This window comes from Lagenorhynchus albirostris, chromosome 11 (assembly GCF_949774975.1).
Source record: "Lagenorhynchus albirostris chromosome 11, mLagAlb1.1, whole genome shotgun sequence".
Classification (NCBI taxonomy): domain Eukaryota; kingdom Metazoa; phylum Chordata; class Mammalia; order Artiodactyla; family Delphinidae; genus Lagenorhynchus; species Lagenorhynchus albirostris.
In genome coordinates, this window is record NC_083105.1 from 24,489,425 (window position 1) to 24,514,614 (window position 25,190).

General features: G+C 34.2%; 1 protein-coding gene across 2 annotated transcripts in view; it reads right to left on the reverse strand.

The window, feature by feature from the left end:
- NEDD1 (NEDD1 gamma-tubulin ring complex targeting factor) overlaps positions 1–25,190 on the reverse strand; it is a 43,598-nt gene that overhangs the window by 9,729 nt on the left and 8,679 nt on the right. For both annotated transcript variants that reach the window (XM_060165245.1, XM_060165244.1), the window contains exons 4-10: positions 24,349–24,465; positions 21,396–21,536; positions 9,034–9,263; positions 7,189–7,390; positions 6,615–6,810; positions 2,936–3,064; positions 487–534 (exon numbers count right to left, since the gene is read on the reverse strand). In XM_060165245.1, the coding sequence (XP_060021228.1) occupies positions 487–534; positions 2,936–3,064; positions 6,615–6,810; positions 7,189–7,390; positions 9,034–9,263; positions 21,396–21,536; positions 24,349–24,465 (1,063 nt within the window). The remainder of the gene's footprint in view (positions 1–486; positions 535–2,935; positions 3,065–6,614; positions 6,811–7,188; positions 7,391–9,033; positions 9,264–21,395; positions 21,537–24,348; positions 24,466–25,190) is intronic.

Below are 25,190 nucleotides of genomic sequence, written 5' to 3' on the forward strand. Positions count from 1 at the left end.
CCCTTGGAATGTGGGTTGGACCTAGGAACTTGCTTCTAACAAAGAGTATACAGAAGAGTGGCAGATCTCACTTCCAAGATTAAGTTACAAACACACTGTGGCTTCCATCTTGAGTGCCCTCTCACTTTCTCACACCAGCCCTGAGAGAAGCCAGCCGCCGTGTTGTCAGCTGCCCTGTGGAGAGGCCCACATAGGCAGGAACTGATATCTTCGGCCAATAGCCACATGAATGAGTTTGGAAGCAGATCCTTGCCCAGTCAAGCCTTGAGATGACTGCAGCCCTGCTGATACCCTAATTAAAACATCATGAGACATCCGAAGCCAAAGGTACCCAACTAAGCCACGCTTGGATTCTTCACCCACAATTATGAGATGGTAAGTGTTCTTTTAAGCTTCAAAATATTGAGGTAATTTGTTTGTTACACAGCAGTAGATAACACAAAATCACTTTTAACTTTGATAAAAATACTTCTCAACAGTTCTTACCATCTCCTTTTCCTACGGACTCATCACTTCCTTTGTTAACTACAGCATCTATAATAAAATTAGAAAATAAAATTTAAAAAATAGTGAAAAAGAAGCCATAGCAATTTAGGCTTCCTATTCGTTCCCCAAAGAGTTCAGGGACTAACAGTTTTAAGAAGAAAAATCTGAGTGAAGGTAAAGCTAGTATTCATATAAACTTCCCTTTTCATTCTTTTAGCTTCATGCATAGCAGCAAAGATAATTCTATGTATAGAGTCATTTAATGAGACAGCAAGGTATACCAGAAAAAGCACTGGAGTAGGCTCCAGAGACCTGTAATCCAGTTCTGCTTATACCACTGAATAGCTCTGTCACCTTGGACAAGACTTGGGTATAATTATGCTTCAGTTTCTGTACCTATATAATGGGGACAATGCCCCGACCATCTCACAAGACTGTCTTGAGGATCAATTGAAATAATGTAAAAATATTTTGTAAGCAACACAATGTTATTAAAAATATAAGGCTTCATTAAAATTTTTTCAATGGTAGAACATGTTTAAGAATATTTCAATATTGTAATATTATTCATTTACCAAATAACAACCAAAAATTGCTAACTCCATTTTAACAGATTAATAGAAAAATGGGCAAAGGTCATTAAAAAATTCACCAGAAATTCACATGGCCAATAAATTATCATACATGATTATCATATTAGTAGGACTATCATCCATCTCTCCACCATTCATCTATCTGCATGTGTGTGTTATACCTAGTAATCGCACAACACAGACACTTTTATATAAGTTACTCATTTTTTCCTAACAAAAGCAGAGGTACTCTTATTTAAAAGATGAAGAAATTGAAGCACAAACAGATTAAGACTTTTACCTAAGTAGTGTTGAATCTTTGAGATTAAAACACAAATCTCTTGACAGTGAAAACCAGCACTATATTTAGTATCCATGTCTTTTTCTTATCAATAATATCAAACTCCAATAAACGAAGGGCCTATGGCTCAAATTCTAATCATATCTTTTTAAACAGCAAAAGCAATTAAAAAGGAATTTATATCCTTTATTACTTTCAAAAACCATTAAAAAGGATTTCATTTATAACTCAAACACTTTCAAAAAGCCCCTTCAATTAAAAAATTACTCCAGCAGTTCTCATAAACAAAGCTCCACAATTGGGTGCTAACCTCCAAAACCTTTCTCAACTCCAGCCCAAGCCACTTTTACCTCCTTTGCCCACATCTCTCCTCTCTTTACCCCTCAACTAGGTAGTATGACCTCTCTTCATCCTGAAAGGAATCCTTCCTCTTTTATTAGATGGAAGATAGCAATTTGACCGGGCAATTTAAGGAGTCATTTTCAAGCTGGGGTAAGGCAGAAGACACTCAATAATTCTGTACCACTACGTATATATTTATTCTTTCTGCTTATGAAATTAGTTGAAGAAAATTTTGAAACCAGACAATTTTAAAGTAAAAAGTTAAATTTTATAAGATCATGAGTGGATGTAATAATTTAAACACCCTGCTACTGATGACATTTAGATTCACTCCTGTTTTTCAATACTATAAATAAACAGTAAACACACAAATCTCTGTGGGCTTCTCTGAATATTTTCTTAGGTAAATTTATAGAAATGGAATTAACAGGACAAAAAGAATGAATATTTAAGTCTGCCAAATCGTCTTCTAGAAATTAACCCATACTGTTAATAATACTGCTATTAGTAGTGAGACTATCCCAGTAAAGAAAACAGTATGAACATTAGCACCAAAATAGCACAGCCAAACCATGTGCCTAGTTCATATAGAGTGAACAACGATATATGTTTCTGTTTAACAAACTGGCAAAGGTTTTTTTTTTGTTTTTTTTGGCTTTTTTCTTTTTAATGGCAACGTCTACTAGCAATGGGGAGTGTGTGTGTGTGTGTGTGTGTGTGTGTGAGTGTGTGTATGTGTGTGTATGTGTATGGTACTTTCATATATAGTTAGTGTAAAAGATGAGGCAATCTAACCCCCAGCCATATTTCTCCATGAAAACATTTAATACCAGTTAAATACTAATAATCAAAGAAACAAATTTTTTTATGTTAGGAAGATATTTTTTGCCTATCAAAATATCCAAGATTTGGGGAAGATTTATTTAGAAGTAGATACAAGTAAAAGATTGCCTATGGAGGCAAAACTTCCTTTAAGAAACTTCTGTGGAAATTAAAATGCTAACTTGAGAGCTATTTGCTTGGTTCCCATGTGAAAATTACTAGCATATATTTTGGAATGATAACATTTGAAATATCTGGGCAAAGGGAAAGATACCATCTCAGGGATTGAGAAAATTAGCAACTGTCATGAACAGAGTGAGACTGAAGCTATTATCCACATCTTTTAGCCAGAATAAAAATGTCATGACGACCCAAGCAAGAGGACATGATCCTCTGATCTGAACAGACTTACCATCTCGGATAGGTGAGAACATGTCACCTAAACTACTTTTTCCAGTATCATCAAAGCTGGAGAAATCCTGGGTTTTCCCACTCTCTGTTTCCTTAGATAAAATATCCGTGTTTATGCTTCGAGGCAGACCTTATAGAAATTGGATATAAAAATAAACATTTTTATTATTTCTCATAATAAATTTATCATGAGAAGCTAGGCTCTAAAAATGAATGCCTTACCTATAACATCGGTAACACTACAACTGTGGGCATCAGGAAAGAAAGCAGAATATAACAATAGCTCAGTTAAGCATCCTTTTCATGGAATGAAGGGCTCCTCAAAAGCAAATAACTTATTTGCTCATATAACACCACTTTCTAAATCTACTTTGATAGAACTTTTCTAAATAATTCATGTACTTTTCTTAACTTATTTTTGTTAGTGACTGATTCACTGTTAGGATCATCTACCAGTGATTAAAAAAAAAGTCTCTAAGGCATACAGTACAATGCCTAACATATAGCAGTTTTCAAGCAATGTTAGTTTCTTTCCCCAGCTTGCAGTGAATGGGTCTCTTTTTTCCCCTTTTTATTTTTTTCTTCACTAACAGTGGGAACCTAACAGTGCTCTCAGCGTTACTGACCTTAAATGACTTCATTAACCTTGGGATAGTTTACTGAGAGGAAGGAAACCAGAATACCAAACTCATAAAGAATAGTACAGTAGACAACAATAAAGAGGCATGCAGTTTACTTCCTCTCAGTATATATTGCATGACTTTAGGGCAAGGACGTTATAATAGGAACTCTGCAGGCTCAGTAACTTCTTGCTCATTTTTGGGTCAAGGACTGAGTTCTAGAGATTCAAGAACTTTGATGAAATCTTGGCATTTGAATCGGTAGCATATTACTGTCTTACATTTTTAAAACTGTTTTATTTGCCATCTTGGTCCCAAATGAAAACTGAAAAGCCTGGGATAAAAACAAAGATTAGCTTTGTTCACAATATTCAAAAATGTCCAAGCCTGGCTAATGAAATAAACCTAATAACCTCACAAAAGTTATGACCAAACATTTGTACATCACTGTCATTGAAGGGTGTTTATACCAAGAGTGTAATCGGTTATAAAGAAGAAAGTTCTCTCCCTTTTCTAGGTCCTCAACATGTTTGATGCATAACTCTAGCCTCTGGAACTTTATGAAATAGAAGCTTGGTATCATTTGAAAATAGTGCTAAAGCCTTATTTTTCTCTTCTTAAATGGCTGTTTCCTACTGAAAATGAGCACTAGCAACAAGTCTGCAGACAGCGGTTCTTTTTTTAAAATATATTTATTTTTTTTTGGCTGTGTTGGGTCTTCAAGGCTGTGCGCGGGCTTTCTCTAGTTGTGGCGAGTGGGGGCTACTCTTCGTTGCGGTGCGCAGGCTGCTCGTTGCAGTGGCTTCTCTTGTTGCGGAGCATGGTCTCTAGGCGCACAGGCTTTAGTAGTTGTGGCATGCAGGCTCAGTAGTTGTGGCTCGCGGGCTCTAGAGCGCAGGCTCAGTAGCTGTGGCACGCCAGCTTAGTTGCTTCGTGACATGTGGGATCTTCCCGAACCAAGGATGGAACCCATGTCCCCTGCATTGGCAGGCAGATTCTTAACCATGGCACCATCAGGGAAGTACCTGCAGAGGTTCTTTTCAATAACTAAATTAGGACACCTTCAGTAGAAACCATACGAACTTATTTCAAATTTTAAATTTATTTTACACCATGCTTAAAGTAACAGCAATAATGATGATCATAACGACAATATTAGCAACACTATAATTTATTGAGTGCCTACATGTGCTATGCCCTTTTGATACATTTTCTCCGATTTTCACAATAACCTCAAATGTTAAATATTATCTATGGAAGAGAAAAATGAGAAAAAAGCATGGTTAAGAAAACTGCCTACTAATAAGAACCTGCTGTATAGCACAGGGAACTCCACTTCGCTGTACAGCAGAAACTAACACAACATTGTAAAACAACTATACCCCAATAAAAAAAATATATATAAAAAAGAAAACTGCCTAAAGTCATCCAGGCAGGAAAGTGATAGATCTGAGACTGAAGTCTAACATACTCTCAATGTTTCACAGGGGGAAAAATGTACATGTGTGTGAGTTGAGAGAGAGAAAATGATGCAGCAAATGTGGTAAAATTTATAAAATGGTGAACCTGCTCAAGGATATACTAGAACTCAAGAGTTCTTTGTATTATTACTGAAACTTTTCTGTAAGTTTGCAATTATTTCCAAATAAAATCAATAAACCAAAATTTCTCCTTGTGGGTGCACAGTAAGCACGCATTTTGCCAGAAACTGCTAATCAGCCAAGAATTATCATTAACTGGTGGCCCTGCAGACCCAAGTCTTCCACATCTAATTAATGCTGCCATTGTTACACATAAACTTCCTTATTAAAAACTAAATGACAGACACTGAGACTTCAGAAAGTTTACAATAAATGAGAGAATCTTTATTTTAATTTTTGAAAATTATGAATAAAATAAATAGTAATTTTTTAAACTAACACCAATTTTCATAACATAGTTAATTCAACATCTTGGCAAACATTATTTCTTCTTTTAAACAGAGAGCAATAGTATTAGTTTCTAGGAGTTCTTAAATAAGGACCTTATTATTTTTCTACATAATATATAATGATTTTTATGTAAGGATGATATAGATATTCAAAGATAATTTATAGTGAATATACTTATTATATTTTTAAAAAAATTTCTACACTACCAAGACTAACAAATTAAAGTTTTGCTTATACTTGGGAATAGTAAACTCATATTGAAAAAGCACCAACAAATATTTGTGCTCAATTTAAGTACTTGTCCTGAAAATTCAAAAAGACATGAGTACATTCATTTCTGGTAAGAATACTTTAGAGACATACTGGTATATCATGTAGACTTTTAAAAATATGTTGAAAGTGACAGTATAGCATAACTTCTTAAAATAAAAACAAAAAGGCTTTCAGGAATTTAGGGAATTACGATCTTTATTGTAGGCAAAGAATATCTTCTACAGTAAGTATGGGGAAGCTTATCACCATATTATACCTTCACAAAGTCTAAATGAACTCTTCTTTAAGAACTGTTTCATCAATACGATTATCAGAGTAGAAGAAATTCCTTAAAAATTTCAACATTTTCATTTATTTTTATTTAACAAATGACTAATTTACGGCTTAATATGTGCCAGGTACTATTCAGTACTTTAATATATTCATTTCATCACCTGACTTACTTTCCAGTCTGAAAATTGAAGTATAGGGGCCATTAATAGCTTTTTCTTTTAAACTGAGATCAAATCATGATGAAAGCATCAAAGTTTCATATTATCTACTGATTAACCTAAAAGCACAATGAAAAGTCATCTAGTCTGTAGCGGTACTTCTGAGAGGGCATTATTCTGTTTTTAAAATATCTTACAACGGAAGTTCAGCTAAACAGAGTAAGTGAAGTACCTTTCATTAACCTTTTAAACATTTATAGCTAAAGTTAAATTTTTCACTTTTTCAATTTTCACTATCTACTAATAATTTTACCTAAATACTCAAGTGAATTTAAGTTCTAGGTTCTTAAAGAAAGTGATAATGATATCCATTTGGGGAGGAGACAGGATGGGAACTCCAAATACTACATATAAACAACATTTACCTGCTTTGTCTTGAAGAGCCACTGTTCCTTTCCCCACAACTGCTGTCGTGGCCTGTGGCAGAACTGTGGCAATGGAAGTGGTAGCTGCTTCTCTGACAACTCCAGAATTCTGGACTCCTCCACCAGCAGTGCTCACGTTAACAGTACGTTGGTTCACAGCTGTGGGCTTATTTGAACAGCCTTTATTTAAACCTGACTGAAACGGAAGGGAATATTTAAAAGATCAGGTTTCTAATGCTCCACACGAGACATTAATATTTCATAAATTCCCTATTAGTTTAAAAAATATTGTTTTTCCCTTAGAAATCTTAAGCTTGCTGGTGGATGTGAGAGTTTCCCTCTGAACCATAAAAACCTTTTAATATTTTTGAAGAGAGAGAAATGTGAAAAGCGCAAAAAAAGTTTTAAAACTAAGTATCAAATGGATTTGTACTAAAATTATTTACAATGCTTTGATATAAAAATTATTATGAAGCAAAACTACACTGTGTTTAATTGACAACATGATTTCTATATTCTGAACTAGATTTATTTAGTAAAATCAAAAATGCTGAAAACAAAGAAAATATCTTACCTTAGAAAGGACAGTGGAGTACTGAAATGCTATACATTGCACAGATGTCTTATGTGCACTGATGGTTTTAACTGGTGATTTCAACATCCTTAAATCATACTGATATATTTTCCCACGGGAAGCTCCAATAGCCAAAGTGGCTCCATCAGGCATGAAATCTACTGCAGTTAGAGGAGCGTCAGCCACTAAAGTTTTCACTAGCCTTTGGAAAGGAGAGCAAAGTATATGTAGATATGTGAATGTATATATATAAGCTTATACGACATATAAACAACTGTAAACCAAAACCAAAGTTACTTAGATTTCGGCACAGTTACTTGGAATACCCATCTCAAATGTTTGTTTAAAGCAGAAATGCAGAATTAGACCTGGAGACATTTCTACTACAATGGCATGTAAAGGAACTGCTAAGCACTCCATCCTATTTTTCTATTCACTTCCAATAGATACAATACATTCTACATCTTCTAGAAACAGGACCTATTTCTTTGAGTAATTATTATTTTGGCAGTGAACGTGACAGAATTCCTGCATGTTACTCCACAAATAAGGGCTCTATAGCCTCAGGGTTAAGGAGGCTCCAAGTATCCCCTTTCCATTTAGTGACCTGCTTAGGCCTCAAGAGGATTATGACCTTTGACAAGGAAGCAGCTGCTACTTTGCTCTTGGTTATGCATCTCTTGACCCAAAAGCTAAAAGGATTCATGAGGTTTAATCCCCCCAGAAGCTAATACAGAAGTATGGATACTGATCTGCTGAAGCTGAACTCCTTGCTGGAGTGTCAGGTATACGAGAGGAATGGTTTACTGTTAGGGTTCTCAGTAAATTAGTTCAAAAAAGAAAAGAATAAAAAGAACAGTAAAATAAGTAACAGTAAACTTTAAAAAGGGGCTCACAGTAGGTCCTTCCCTAGCAGTAATATTATAATAATGCCACTTCCTTTCACATGATCATTAGATATTGTTAGGTGTCTTGAATACACCTCTTGCAGTCTTGCAGGTTTTTTTTGTTTTTTAAGCTAACCAAGCACACTTATAATTGTAAGAAGAACAAGAAGGCATAACAGACCTAGATACTTAGAGAATTATGTACCCTTTAGCTCTATATCAGTGGTTCTCAACTGGGGGTAATTTTACTACTTTTAATTTGGGGAGTACTACTGACATCTAGTAAGTAGAGGCCAGGGATGCTGCTGAATATCCTACAATGCTCAGGACAGCTCCCCACAACCAAGAATTATCCAGCCCAAAATGTCAACAGTTTAGAAACCCTGCTCTAGATAATGAATTAATTTTAAAGCAAATTAATCATATTGCTTTAAAAATACACAAATTTAGTTGTATTCTGAAAAAGAGTAATATGCATGCATGCTAAAATAAAGATGTGAAATCATTAACATGCTACCCCTCAACATTCATCATCCAGAAGTACTCTAAAGCAGGGGTTCCCAACCCCCAGGCCACGGATGGGTTCGGGTCCGCGGCCCGCGCTGCACACAGTAGGAAGTGAGAGGACTGAGGGCGAGCGAGTAAAGCTTCATCTGCTGCTGTGCACTCGCATTACGGCCTAAGCCATCCCCCCACCCCCCACCCCACCCCACCCCACCCCGTCCACAAAACCGGTCCCTGGTGCCAAGAAGGTTGGGGACTGCTGCTCTAAAGAACACCCACATCTCATCTAGTTTTTTCTGCATGGGAAAAAAAAGAAAATTCTACCTTATTAGATAACAAATACACAAACTTTACATCTTCTAACATTAATCAGAGGTCTATACAAATCACAAATATGGCTGCTAATGAAAGAATTATTTGTTACTAAATTAAGAAATGAGCATGTTATACTTACTTCTTACTTGAAGTGTCATAGAGAATGATTCTTTTATCCAAGCCTATAGTTACAAATAGCAATTCATTGACAGGAGAAAAACAGATGCCTGAACCTGGAGCTTTATGTGTACTGTCAAAGTTATGGTATGGACTCTGACTATTCACATCCCAGAGAGTTACTATTCCATTATCCGAAACACTGCCCAGTAGCGACTTCTTAAACAAGGAATACTTCAAGTGCCGAACAGACTATGAAAATAAAAATAAATTTTACGGAATTGTAAGCATACATAAGAACATTTTATATAAAGTATAAATATGGCCAACCACATTATTCACAAGGGATTTAGAACTTCTCTGGTTTATCGCATAACAGGTTTCAATCATGACAACCATAAAATCATTTAGTGGGCTATAAGATGACCCTAAGACATCTTAATTCTAGTAACTGAATATTTGTCATGATTTTATTATGTTGGAGTAGAGTTACCTCAGTCACCTCTTTTTCAGAAGAAAAATACAATATATTGAGGTAAACTACATTAATTCATCAGGATTAGAACATTCCACCTAAATAAAAGGCCCAGTCACAGTCAAATCATGAATAAGTATAAGGGAACGCTGGTAGAGAATAAGCAATAATATTTTGCATTTGTTTTCAGTATATATTTTTGATATCTGGATATGCTTGAAACTGATGTGCTGGCAATTCAACACTTGAAGCACAATAAAAAATTAACTAAAACACAAAGGGGAATTGGCAACACTCTAGACTGGGGATGGACTATATACCCATTCTTTCAAAAGCTTTGGCCTGAGGGCAATGCTAGCCTTTCTCTAAAACACTCATCTCTAGAGGCAGTGGAGACATTCTTTCTAGTTTCTGCTGGACAAGAATATACAAAGATCCAGTTTGAGTAAACAGGTCTTAGATTAAAACTGGATGAATTTTATCTACTTTTACTAAAATGTTGCTTTCAAACTTGACTGATATTATCATTTATCATGCTGAGAATTAAGTATTTTACATTTAAGCTATTTTCCCCCCACACAGAAATAGCAATGTAAGTATAGAAATGAATATTAAGTAGAATCCACAAGAGTGGGAAACTAGCTATAAGACACCTTCAAACAGTTTAGTTATAGTCCGGAGTCAAGCAATGAATCATGTTCTAGATGGCAGGTATCAACTACACATATAGGTCCCAGATAAAACTGCCACAGAACAAAAGTCAAACCTGAGGGCTTTTTGTTTGTTCTATCTAATCTATCACACTCCAAAAAGATTTAAAACCACCAGCTTTTATATATTAAAAAACTCATATTCTACTTCTAAGATGTTTCAAAATAGTAAGTATTAGCCCTCAACAACAAAAAAATATTTAGGAATAACATAACACAAATTCTGTCTAAGGAAACGAGTATTGGTAACCCGACACCTCAGGTAAGATAATCACTACGGTCAACCATGAAATTGGGCTCCTCATTTTCATATGGCTAAAGTACAAACAAAATTTTGGTTTATATTTTCCATTTTTGTTGAGGAAAAGCATATTCATTTGAATAGACAAATCTTTCCTCTGGTCTACACTCAAGAAAAAATAAACTACATGGACCTTGACTATATAAAAGATATAGAGAGCCTTAGTGAATTATAATGTTTGCAGAGTCATATACCAACCTACCTAAACATAAGCAAAATATTAATTTGTAAAAGACTTCTGTAGCATTTTAAGAGTTCATATAGTTATAGCCCTTCACATAATCTAAATTTGGATAAAATGCACAAGCAGAACATTAAAAACAAAACATCACCATAAAATCATAGACCTTCTAGATACTCAAAGTTCATAAAGTTCAACCTCTTAGGCACAGTAGTAATTTGCTAAAACATCCTTAAAATACGGGCCATCCAGAATCTGCTTGAATACAGCAGGGAACAAGGAGCTTACTGTTTTATATACAGTAGTCCCTACCTTGTCCACAACTTCACTTTCCATGGTTTCAGGTACGTACCGTGGTCAACCACAGTCCAAAAATATTAAATGGAAAATTCCAGCAATAAACAATTCAAAAATATTAAATTGAGCACTAAGTAGCATGATGAAATCTCACTCCAGTACGCCAGGATACCCTTTGTCCAGGGTATCCTGCCCATTAGTCACTTAGTAGGCATCTCAGCTGTCAAATCAACTATCAAGGTATTGCAGTGCTTGTGTTCAAGTAACCTTAATAATGGCTCCAAAGTGCAACACTAATGATATTGGCAATTCAGATATGCCAAAGAGAAGCTGGGTGCAGTGCTTCCGTTAAGTGAAAAGGTAAAAGTTCTCAACTTAATCATAATAAGAAAAGAAAAAAAACTATGGTAAGAATGAATCTTCTAACCGTGAAATTATGAGGAAGGATAAAGAAATTAATGCTAGTTTTGCTGCGCACCTCAAACTGTGAGTTATAGCCACAGTGTGTGATAAATGCTTAGTTAGGATGGAAATGGCGTTAAATTTGTACAGTAAGATATTTTGAGAGAGAGACCGCATTCACTAAACTTTTATTACAGTATATTGTTATAATTGTTCTATTTTATTATTGTTGTTAATCTCTTACTGTGCCTAATTTATAAATTAAATTTTATTATAGGTATGCATGTGTAGAAAAGCACATAGTATATACAGGGTTCGGTACTAACTGCAGTTTCAGGCATGCACTGGGGGTCTTGGAACGCACCGCCCACAGATAAAGAGGGACCACTGTAAAACTTAATAAATAATTTAAAATGAATTTAAGTCAAAACCTAAATTCCATACATTGCCTCAAATTCTATGGACCTATATGGCAACTCATTTAGAAAAGAAAAACAAGACTAAAGATAACCATAAATCTTCCTCTCAGATGAACCTGCGTTTCAAGTAGAGCGAAACTCTGTATGACTTGGGTAAAAACTTCTTAAACTCTCCAAGCCTCAGTGTTCTCGTGAACAACACAGAAAACACTTTTGTTTGCCTGTCAAGGTTACTTTAAGGATTAAATAGCATTTCTGCAAAAAGCCAGGTACATAGTAGGTATTGCTACTATTCTCACAGGTTCATGACTCACACATTCATTCATGTACCATACATTTGAGCATCTTTTACATATGTTTTTAAAAGATCCTTAAGTAGCCACACTGGTTTCTGTCAATAACTCACCTCTAACTCTTTGATAACAGACCTTCATTTCTGAGCCTTCTACATCTATTAAATCATCATCTATTTAGAATATCAAGAGAATATCTAATGATCCTGGATAAATGAAACGTTTATCTAAATTATATTTAAAATAAGTATTAACTCATTTTAGTATCAACAGCATTTGTTAAGTCCCTATCTTGTTCCATATTCAAGATATTTCTAGGAAAAATAACAGCCAGCCTATAGGTCATAATTTGCTGACCCCTGCTATAAATATTTGGAAATGTTTCTTTGAAAAAAAATCACAAAAAGGAAAAGAAAAACCATCCATAATCCTACCACCTAGAGAAAAACTGGTTAATAATTTGGAGGATATCCTTTAAGTATTTTTCTGTGTATATGTATGTTTGCGTTTGAGTAAAGTACCAACAGCAAACTTGGGACCATACTTTATTATTATAAAGTTAGCTGTGTTATTAATATCTTCTACTACATGATTTTAATAGCTGGATAATATATGAATGTACGAGTATATCAATTTATCTAAATAATCTAATGATGGACACTTAGGCTATTTCCAATTTCCAAGTACCCTGACTACTATTATTTTTAAAAATTGCTACTTTATAAAAGAATTTGTATTTTATTGTTGTTCACGCTTTAAAGGTTCTCGGTTGAAAAATGCTAAGTGACCATTTGTCGTCCTTCTTTTGTGAACTGCCCATTAATCTATTTTGCTTATTTTCTATTGGGCTATTAAGATTTTTAAAATACTAATTTGCAATTGATCTTAATATAATAAGGACATTAATGCTCTCATAGACATAAATATTTTCCCCATTTTCTTTTCAACTTTGTTGATTTTTATCATCTTGCTTTTTGTCAGATTTTAGATTTTTATGTACTTAAATACATCAAACTTGTCCCATGACTTATGACGTTGTTCCTACACTTAGAAAAGCCTCCCCTTCACAGAGATAGGAATGTACATTCACATTCTTATAGCTTTATAGTCTCTGATACATATATGACTATATATATATATGCATGTACATATACAAACATACATACATATACACACTCGTAAATATACAGTATCCGTTCAACTCCATTCCTCCCTCTTCTTCATTCCCAGTGTCTTATTTCAAGCACCAATCATCTGTCACCTGAGCTACTGCCCATTTCCATTCTCAATGGCTTGCTATCCATCCTTCACACTACTGCAGCAATAACCTCTTCAAAACTGGATATCTGAACATAATTCTGTCTTGCTTAAAGTCCTTGTAACGGGAGAGCTCTGAGAAGACAGAGGTTATGATGGTGGCAGAGTTTTTTAATCTCCCTGAATCCCCCCATTTTTGTGTGTATGTGTGCACAAGCAGGCCTGAGACTGCTTATCTTTAGAAAGTCCTGCTTTCAAGACTGGCCCTTGGCTGGAGTCTTGGAACTTGGATTTTTGGAGGGTTCCCACCACCCTAGCTGAAGAGAGTGGCTCACCGACTGATAAGAGTGGCTCACTGTGCCTAAACTGTTTGTGCAAAAGATATGGTTTATGGCTGAACCATGGCTGAACACCTGCTTTCCTTAGTAGAGTTTGGAATTTCGGTACATGCTAGGTAGAGGGTGCCTAGGTAACCAACCTCCAACAAAGTCCCTGGCCAGTGAGTCTCTAACAAGCTTCCCTGTAGACAATGTTCCATACATGTTGTCACAATTTGATGGGGAAATTAAGTACATCCTCTCCACTGAGATAACACTCTTGGAAGCTTATACTTGGCTTCCTTGGGACTTCACCCAATGCACCTTTTTCCCTTTGCTGATTTTGCTTTGTATCCTTTCACTGTAATAAATCATAGCCATGTGTATGACTACATGTTGAGTCCTGTGAGTCCTCCTAGTGAAACATCAAACCTGGTCTTGGGGAATCCCAGCACAGACAGTGAGTAGAAGTATGTGAGTGTGTGCGTTATGTGTGTGTGTGTTTTACAGATAGATAGCAAACCAAATAGCAGAACTAAAACCCCATGAAAACATTTACAACAAAACTAGACTATCAGGTATCCCCATGAGCCCCAAAATACACACTAGTAAGTCAAACATTTAACAGCCATAGTCCTTCATAGTATTAGTATCTGTGCAAGAGGAAACAGAAGGAAATTACAGGGACTGAGACAGATCTGAGAACAGGAAAAGCCCCAAAGAGCCGAAAGGTTTTCACAGGAAAGCATGGTGACCAATTGACAACATCAGCTAGACCAGGAATATCCAATGCATTAGTGGTTCTATGCAAGAGGTTTGCAGAAAGGTCTGAAGGGCTAGAGCAGTTTAGCTCCAATGAACTCCCAAAACTGTCCAGCCAAGGTATCTCCTTCCCAGGTCAGGGCACCATACTGAGAAGACACTACTAAGAGTGGAAACAAACTGAATGGGATGGAGTCAATATAGTTGAAGGAAAGTGAAAATTCACATACAAGTACAGGAGTAGCACAAAGCCAAGCAACCTCAGAAAAGTTAGAAAAGATGCCCTCTAAACTCCATCTCTGTCTAGGAGTTCAGGGAAACTGACTTCACAGATAAATCTCATACAAAGTTACTATGAGAACAAAGAGAATAAGAAGAAAGACATTCTCAACAGATGACCAGAAAGACAATAAAATGATACAAGACCTTAAAAAACAACATAAATCAGAATTAGAAAACTCAGAAATGAGATGTCAGAACTTGGAAAACAATTAGCAATTTTAATCCTTTTAAAAATGCAGGCTACATTATGTAGCCTTCATTAAAGGTAAAAGGAATACAGAATGAATAAATTCAACAAATAATACCATAAAGATAGGTCAAAAGGAAAGACTTTTTAAAAGTCAAAAATAAGGAAAAAGTTAAAAATGATTTGAGAGACAGTAGTAAATCACTGAAGATAAGAAGATCCAACAAGGAAAAAAACAGAGATAAAGAAAATATCAAATACTAAAAACTATAATTCAAGAAAACTTCCTGAAAGAAGAAAAGATTTGAAACTACATGTTAATTGAGCATACCATGTACCTATGAATAACAATACAGAATGACCAACACCAAGACATAGTCTAGTAAAATTACTGAATTTTAAAGGAAAAAAAAATCTTTTGGACATACAGGGAAAAAGAACAAGTGACTTATAAGAAAAAAATACTTAAATTATCATCAGACATTTGAGACCAAAAATGATAGAGTAACACACTTGAACTCCTCAAGGAAAGAAAATGTGAGCCTGCTGCTACTGAGTTATGTTGAAAGAGAATTTGTAATCTCAAAGAAAAAGTCAAAGCAGAAAACACACTTATGGAAACAATATTAACATATGTTACTCGTGATTATAAAAATTTGGAAAACACCTAAAGTACAGAAATGTTTAAATATGCTGTGGCATTTGAACAATGGAATATTATGTAGCCATTAAAAATTATAGTTATGAAGACTAGCAATATGAGAATACCTGGGACAGAACACTAATAAGAAAAAGCAGAAGACAAGATTGGACCAACAGAATGATTATAACTTTATGGACGGAAGACAGAGCTATACAGAGAAACTGCAAGAAAACATTCTTCAAATCACTTCCTATTAAAATGTAGAAGAGAAGAACAAAAGGAAAAATTATACTTTAAGAATATATAAACATATGGAAGTTTATTTTATGCCAACATGTCAATCATAAAACTGCTCAAAAACATAATATAAAGGCTAGAAAAGTATACAAATACTAAAGAAATATATAAAGAGAATCAAGAACATATTATACCATAGTATACAACTATATATATACCAACATTCCCATATAACATAAAGGAAACCACTATTCTTGATATAAAGCTTGTAGTCAGTCAAACTATTTGAGCGCCAAAGTTCAGGTGTAAACAAAACCAGTCAACCAAGTTAACTAAACTGGAATTAAATTCATTCTTGATAAAATAATTATTTTTAAAATGTAATTAATAATTATTTACCAGATCTCCATACTCATAAGGCTTAGTAATACTTACAAAAGCTATACCTAAAATGTCAAAAATTTAACTGAAGAAAATGGACTTATTTAACATATACTGAAAAATGCTATATTTAAAATCTCACAGACATTGCATTTAAAAATCACTTTTAAATCTAAGAAATCAATAAAATAGATCCACTTTTTAACTGCTTTCAAAAAGGGTGCAGTCTGAGAAAGGCAACACAGGTTAACCTATTTGTGAGCCTAAGCTGCTGAACTTGCCAAATAGCGACTTGCAATTAAATGCTAAGGAGTCTGTCAGCCCTGGCAGCTCTGCAGAAGCAGTAAGGCTCTTTCTCCCCTGCAGACAGACACTGCGATCCACAAAAAACTAACAGCTTCAATTCAGCTCAGACATTTCAAAGTAAGATTCTCAATATATTCAGGCAATCTCATTTCCAATATGAAATTCAGTATAATGCAGATTCAGTGAGACTCCATGGTTTTGTCACTTTTGCTAAGAAATCAATTTGATGATTTTTAAAGATTTCAAATTCTTGATTGTTCACAGAAACAAAAATAGAAAATTTTAATTTAATCATTATATGTGCCCTACCTACTATTTTTCTCAAAAACCCAAACCCTATAGTAAAACTGTCAGTGTAGAAAATGGGCTGGGTGACAGTGTATTGGAATTGAATTATGTCAATTTTTAGACAGACTTGAAATTTTTATGAACATTGTTTAAATTAAAAAAATGAATATTTAATATACTTGAAATCATAAATGAATTGTGAGGAATCTTAATAAAAAAAAAACCTCCACAGATTTCAATTATGCTGCCTGTAAAATGGAAACGTAAGTATACATAATCATAACTGTGACTTTCTTCACTAAGAAAACTGAGACTGCATACTTACATACAAAGAGGCCAAGTGGTATTTCCTAACCCATGGCACTCTGCTTTAATGCTGTAGAGAAAAATGAAATAATATAGTACACGAAAAATATATAAACATTTGTTCCAGGAAAAGGGAAAAAAACCAACACACTCCAGTTCGATTTCTTCACCTTCTTTAATGCTCTCCTTATTCTAAGTTGCTCTAAAACACAAAATGTGATTACTGAGGTCAAGTTACAACTGGTTAATTAGCAGGGGTTTGGAGGGAACACATTAAACCTAAAGATGTTCAAACCAGTTTGCAGAAGTAAATCACAAAAGCTATTTTAGTAAATTAATATGATTATTCATTAAAAGTTCACACTAAAGTTCCCTAATCTCCACATGTTAGGAACTATGTTAGCATCTCATCTAGACCAAAAAAAAACAAAAAACAAAAAACACCAAAACCAAACAAAACCCTGTTGAAAGTATATTTTCATTCTCACTTGACAGTTAAGGAAAAGGAGGCTTGAGAGTTAAGTCACTTGCCCAGGCTCACACAGCTAGCTCTCCAAATAAATGTGGGATTTACAATGTAGAGCTATACCAAAAAAGCTTATAGAGATGCCAACTGCCCAAACAAGAGGCAGCAAGAACGCGAAAATCTAGGTTCTGGTTCATCTGACCTTGCACAAGAGATAAGCTTTGAGCATTACTGTTTTCCTAAACTAGAAGATATATTCAGTTTTGCCATGCAAAGTAATCAATGAAAAAAATCCTTTGAAAATCAACAATACAGCAACCTGTCACCTAGAATTTAAAAAAATTTTCTTCATGCGAAGAAGAGATAAGAATAAATGTTGGACTCTTGCACAAAGTGACAAGAGAATACTGCAAAGTTTCCAGAAGTTTGGATCCTCAAATCCTTATACATTCAGCTGTCTCTGAGCTAGAAAGAGACTCAAAAGGAAACAATGCTACCACTCTTCAAGAGTCGACCTTCAGATCAGTCAGTTAAGAATCTTGTGATCAGAAAGTCCTGGAATCTCAGTTTTCTCACTTGTAAAATGAGAATAACCTATACCTCACAAGTGAGTAGCAAAGAATAAATGAGAAAATGTAATATAAAGCAATGATCACTATACTTGAAACACAATAAATGGTAGTAAGAATTCTACAAGGTGATATAACCTCTGCCTGAATGCTCTCTGAACCCTCTCACCACCTACACTCACCCCAGTGGCAATCGGATGGACTTTGTAATAAATAATGTTGGCATAACTATATACCTGTATAGAAAGATGAACCCCATCTCACACCATATACAAAAATTAATTTGAAATGGAGCATAACAGACATAAATTTAAGAATTTCTGTTCATTTTTTTTTAAAGGCATTAAGAGAGTGGAAAGGCAAGCCGTAGGCTAAAGGAAGATATATGCAACGTGTATATCCAAAAGATGACTCCATCTGGAATACAGAATAAACTATAAATCAATCAGAAAAACAGAAATAACCCCAAACAAAAAGGATAAACAGACTTGAACAGTGACCTCACAGTATATAAAAGTGTGCCAACTCATTCAACACAGAAAAATGCAAATTAAAACCACAATGAGATACAACTACACAACCATCAAAGTGGTTAAAGTTAATTAGACAATATTTGGTATAAGCAAAAACGTGGAGCAACTGGATCTCACATACATTGCTGGGAGAAGTAGACAATGGCACAAGCACTTTAAAACCTTTCTGGCAATTTTTAATAAAGTAAAAATTGATGCCTACCCTAAGACCCAGCAATTTCACTCCTGAGTATTTACTCAAGAGAAATGAAAACATATATCCATAAAAAGACTTATATAAGAATATTTATAGTAGCTTTCTCACAATAGCTACAAACTGGAAACAGTTCATGTGTCCATCAACTGTAGAATGGATAAATTGTGGCACATCCATATAATGGAATACTACACAGTAGTAAAACAGTATGAACTACTATTATTCCATGCAACAAAGCAAACATAATGAAGACTAAGAGAAACCAGACACATATAATTCTTTTAAGAAATATGAGGCAGTGACTGGAAAGGATTAAGATTCTGTATCTTGATTCTGGTAGTATGTAGTTACACAGGTGTATGTATGTATAAAAATTCATCAAGCTGTGTATTTAAGATATATGTACTTTATTATATGTAAGTTATCTCAATTTTTAAAACTTTAAGATTTTACACACAATAAGGCCAAGAGCAGTAACCAAACCTAATGTTTTCACGACTATTCCTTCATCTTTTGTTTTAATAAGAAAACCCTCTAGCAAAATACAATAAAAACTGAAATCTAAGAATATACATGGTAGTATATGACCTAATATTTATGTTACTGAAAAGTCAACCCAGAATTTATAAATCTAAATTTAGCATGCTTCTAATATACCAAAGAAGTGAGGAGGAGAAAGAGGAAAAGAAGAAGAGGAAGAAGAAAGAGAAAAAGAAGAAGAGGAAGAGGAAGGAGAAGAGAGGAAGGAGGAGGAGAAGATTACTCTATTTCTTTAAAAAGCAAGGCATCTGAACACTAGATACAATTTTTTTCCAATAGTTCCAACTTCTGTGGGCTTAGGTTTTATGTCTCCATTATCATAATAACCAAAAAAATTACAAAAACAAAATATTATTTCCTATTTTTATGACAATATTAATACATTCTCTGTGGCAAATCACTTATCCTCAACCATAAAATGCAGAAAGTGAGATTACCTCTAAAGTCTTTTCTCAGTTCAAGGTTTCTATGATTCTAATATTCAACTAATCAAAAAATTCTGAGTTCCCTAAATGCCTTCCAAAATAAAAGCCAAAGTTTGGTCTGGCATTCAAAGTCCCACTTCAACACTATGTTCCTGCTTACCTTTCTAATCTTTTTCTCACATTAGCCCTATATAAAACCCATACGCTTTCCTTTCTCCTTGTTTTTCTTCATATGATTTCCTCCATATAAAATATCCCTCTCCCAAAGTTCTTTATTAGCCTATTAAGATCTTTGTTATCTTTAAATGTATTCATATACTCATATATTTATTGAGGATCTTTTCCATATAAGGCACAAAGTTAGACAATGGCTGAGTACAAAGAAACAAGACACAGTTCCAACTATAATGTGGACATGTAAAGAGCTAACCCTAATACAAGCTAGAATCAAATAACTGTCAGAGGCCAGTTAATATACTAGTAAAACAAAACAAAACAAAATCAGTTATAAGCCTTAGACCCAGATGAAATCCTCCCTCCTTCAACTTTCTCTATTTTATTCCCAATCAGACAGTCTTCTCTGTTCTGGATCACCATGAGACTGTTTTTCATCAATCTTCCATAAAATCATTTATATGTACATCTCTTTTATTACCTCAATACATATGAAATCTGAGAAAAGACTTTTTTCTGTACATTTTTAATATCCATTAAATTTTCCTTAAACACTAAATACTATTCAAATAATGATTTTAATGCTTTTCAAAATTGAAGAGCTCCCATATTTTATCTAATAATACTTATGGCCAAAGTGATTACAATAAAAAGATTAAAAGAAGTTTCACCTCATTGGAAATTCCTGTGGAGAATTTCATGGAAAGTTAGCCAAGAATTAGATTTCTTGAGAAACTGAATATATTCTTTTAAGAATTTTATAGACTAAATTTTATAAAGAAAAAAAATTCAATAATTGACTAATTTTCTTCTATAAAAATTTTCCCTAAATACTCGTATTAACCTGAAATACATAAATATGCTTTGATACTTTAACTATCACATACTTGAAACAAACAAACAAGAAAACTCAATTTACCCTGTGCCTAAATATTGGGTTAGCCAAAAAAGTTCATTCAGTTTTAAGTAAAAATAAAAGACATTTTTCATTTTCACCAAGAACTTTATTGAACAATGGATTCATTAACCAAATGAACTTTTTGCCAACCCAATACAATTATTCCATGTCCACCAAACAGAGTATTTATGAACCTAAGTATCTGTCTTGTAGCTGACATAGTTTAAGCTATGCAACACTTCTATAATGTCATAATTAATATCCATGTTTTGGGCTTAATCTATTAACAATTATCTGTATTGTTTATACATAGTTAAGTTCTAGGAGCATGTTCAGTGGCATAACCGAACTCATGTAAGCACCATCATCTAGTATGAATTAGCTTTTACATACTACCATTAAAGAATAGCTACCTAAGTTTGAGTGAGCTAAATGCAAATTTAAAATACTCAATTTTAAAAACTCAAATTCATTGTCTTATGTAAGGTAATTTAAAAATCTATCTTATCAACTTTATTTTGAATAAATCCATACTGTACCTGGTTACTACCATGGCCAAAAGGAGTACTAGATAAATTAGTGGTTACACTGTGCAAAATAATTTCACCACTGAGAGATCCAGAAGCAATGTAGCAGTCATTCCAATTATATGTTACACAAGTTACTTCATCTTTATGATCCTGAATGAAAGAAATGAAAGTAAATACAGTGCCATGCAACCTTCAAACAGCATATTTCCACGGTTTTTTGTAAATTTCATGTTTTGTAACTATTATGTATTTGTCAATCTAATATATGCTTTAACATTTTCCTCAAATAACCCCCAAAAAATTACTCAAGTGAGTAGTAAACTATCTGATTAACACCAAGTCTTTTCAGGGAACAAAGATTTATTTTTCATAACCATAATAATGGTCAGGCACCCTGAAACAAGAGACAAAAAGGAAAGGTAATTTTCTAAATGGCATTATGTCTACCTTAAAGAATTCACTTCCACTGACAAGTAACATTTATTGCAAGTTGATTATTATGAGAGTCCCTGCCCTTGAGAATATTACTGTTCAACTGAGAAGACAGGACATTTAAGTGAACATGCAAATGGCAGAATGAATGCTAAATGAGTGGCAGAGGAAAAGTGTCAGAGGAAAGAGAGTTATCACTGTGAACTGAGTTGACAGAGGAAGCTTTATGGAAGACAGAAAGCTTGAGTTCAACATTAAAAAGAGTAATAAGAGGTAAGTTAGGGGAGGAGAAAGAAAACTGACACTGCAAAATAGAAGAGAGCAAAAAACAAAAGCCCCAAAGCCAGAATGAGCATAGCATGTTTGAGATTTGATGGCTGCTGCTTCCATCTGCTGAGTACCGACTAAGGCTGGGAGTTTTATATATTATTATTAATCTTTAGAACAATCATGGGAGGCAAGGCCATTTTCCCCATTTGATAGATGAGTTTACTAAGGTTAAGAAACTGTGCAAGCTCACAGAACTGCCAGTGGTAGAGCCAGGATTCAATCCAGGTCATATTCCAAAGCTTATTTTCCTCTCATTATACTCGACTGTCTCCCAAATCTAAAGGGGAATCCACTTTGAGGAAATAAAACTGTTCAGTTTTAAACAAACTGAGTTCACAAGGACTATGTTTTCCAAAATTAAATTAGAGATATCTAGCCTAGGAGCATAGTGATCAGCATAGTTTTTAAGTTTGATGTCATACCTTAATAAGATAAACAAACCAACCTTTGTATCTTGTAATTAGATTAATGTAATATCAAGAATAGTAGCTATAATATTCCACTTATTTTACAACTTTTTCAAATGGTCCTTGAAGCATGCTGGGAAATGCCTTTACATTTTACTGCTTTTTTAAAATCAAACAAATGTCATCCTGAGGAAAAGAATATCTGATAAGAAAGGAAAAAGGAGTGGACATATAGTGCATCATTCCCATTTGAGAAATTATAACGTGGGGTCCAATACAATTTCTATGACTTTGTAAAGAGGCAGGTGTGTCTTCCTGATTTCAACTGTGGAAAATAAGTCATTCAGCTGAGGATGGAAAAATGAGTAGAATTTTGCCATGTAAGGAGGGATGGGAATAAGTGATGCTCCTAAAACGTGTGACACTGTGTGACAAAATTGGCCACAGACTTCTAATCTCTTCTCAATTCTTTAAGATATTCTTTAGTCATACTAGGTATATCCCCCTAAACAGCTTTAATTCAATTATTTCATAATTTAAAATATTAAACAATGAATAGTATCTGAGTGTGCCTCTCATCTTTGCCCTTACTAGTTGCTTGACATTGAACAAGTTCTTTAATATCTCTGAGTCGGAGTTTCTCCATCTGTACTTAGGAATAATACTACCTGCTCTGCAGAGTTGTAGAATAGATAGAATAAATATGTTAAGCACAGTGGCTGGCATGTCAAAGAATTCAATAAAAGTTAAGTATTCTCATTATTGGCAACTTTTCAATTTTCCTGAAGACTCTTCAAAGTTTAGTTAATACTTAAAATAATGAACTTCCAAAAGTAATATTTTAAACAGCAATCATAAGATTATATTTCAACTTAGCTAAGAGAAAACCATTTTCTATATACTATTTCTCTAGTAAGAATTAACTCAATGACATTAAGATATGTAATAAAATTATAATGATCTCTGGTATTTGCTTCAAAATACTCTGAAGGTCTGAAGATGAGAGAGTAGATGAGCACATAAATAAAACAATACTGGCCATGAGTTGATCATCACTGAAATCAGGTGATGAATACATGGATGATGAGTTAAAGGAAGTTCTTTCTCTGTGTATATAGGTATGTGTGTGTATAGATAAAAATATGTTTAAAATTTTGCATATTAAAACTTTTTTAAAAGACATAAAAATTAAAAATAATTTAATAAATGAACTTCCAAATATTAAAAAGACAGAAGTCCAAAAAAACAATTGCAACCAGGGGCTTTCATGATGATTATTTTCATTTTCTGAAACTGCAAAAAGCTAACTATTTAAAGAAACACTAACTGTAAGTTGTAAACCATTTTAGAAACATTTAATTACAGAGATGAAAATACATACATACAAACTGTAGCAGAGAACTAAGAAGCCATATCCCCAAATACTGTCATCCCAAAACCACTCTCATTATTTCAAAGTGCCTTAAAAAGATCTCTAATGACAACAAACCATATTTTTTTTAAAATGAAGTAAGTGGTTCACTCACACGAGAGCAGACCAAAGTGAAAAAATAAGGAAAAAGTTTTAACCCCAGCAATATAGCAATATAGTAACATATGTGGAGGGAAAAATAAACCAAAAAAATTGTTTTTGGCTACACAGCATCTTTCTTTTCCCTAACAAATCTCACTTCAATTCTGAAGCAGCTTATTTTTATCATAAAAGCTCAAAATTAAAAGTTTGGTAACTATTACTAATAAACATTGTGGGATACCCATTTCTGTAAGGATTAAAAAAAAAAAAAGTTGCTTACCTTAAGAGATCGATGAACTCTTTTTGATTTTAAATCCCAAATATTAACAGTGTTATTTAGGCCTCCGCTTACCAAATACATTGATGTTGAATTTAAACTGACACATGTCTGCTTTTGCTATTAAAGAAAAAAAAAGTCACATTAACGTAACAGAGCCCAGAGCTGACTTTCAAGTCTCACCCAACACTTGGTAAGCACATGAAAAATATTTGTTGAGTTAAATGCTATAAACATGCCAATTCTTGTACTAAAGATTCACCTCTCATTATCTGTCACATGGATTCAATAGTTTGCAAAGTGTTCAAAAAGGCTTTAAGGAAATCAACCAGATTCAAGATTCATGTTCTAGTCCACAGAAACGTGGTGACAGAGGAAGCTTAGGAAATACCAGCAAGTCTTGGGCTCCCATCAGGGCTTACTTGCCCTTAATATTTCCCTTTAATAAAACCTGGTCTTAGACTCCCACAGAATATCTCATATTAAAATCAACCCACAGCTCAGAAAATTCTTAAGGTAGAGGGAACTGTAAAGAATGCCTAGTTTAAAACCCTCATTTTACAGAAGGGCAAAGTTTTATAAAGAGGATAAGATACTAGTCCAGTGTCACAGCAAATCTCCCCCTAATGGCCCAAGTCTCAAACATCATGTCATCAGAACCTAACTCTACACTCTCCCCCACCACTGTAAAGGTCCCATTCATCCAGTTCCTCAAGATAAAAGTCCAGAATTAACCTTGATTCCTTGTTCTCCCTCTGCCCAATCTATCAGTAAGTTCTCTAAACTCCAAGCCTAAAATCTATCCCACATGGGCCCCCCTTTATCTACTGTCACTGCTAGCACCC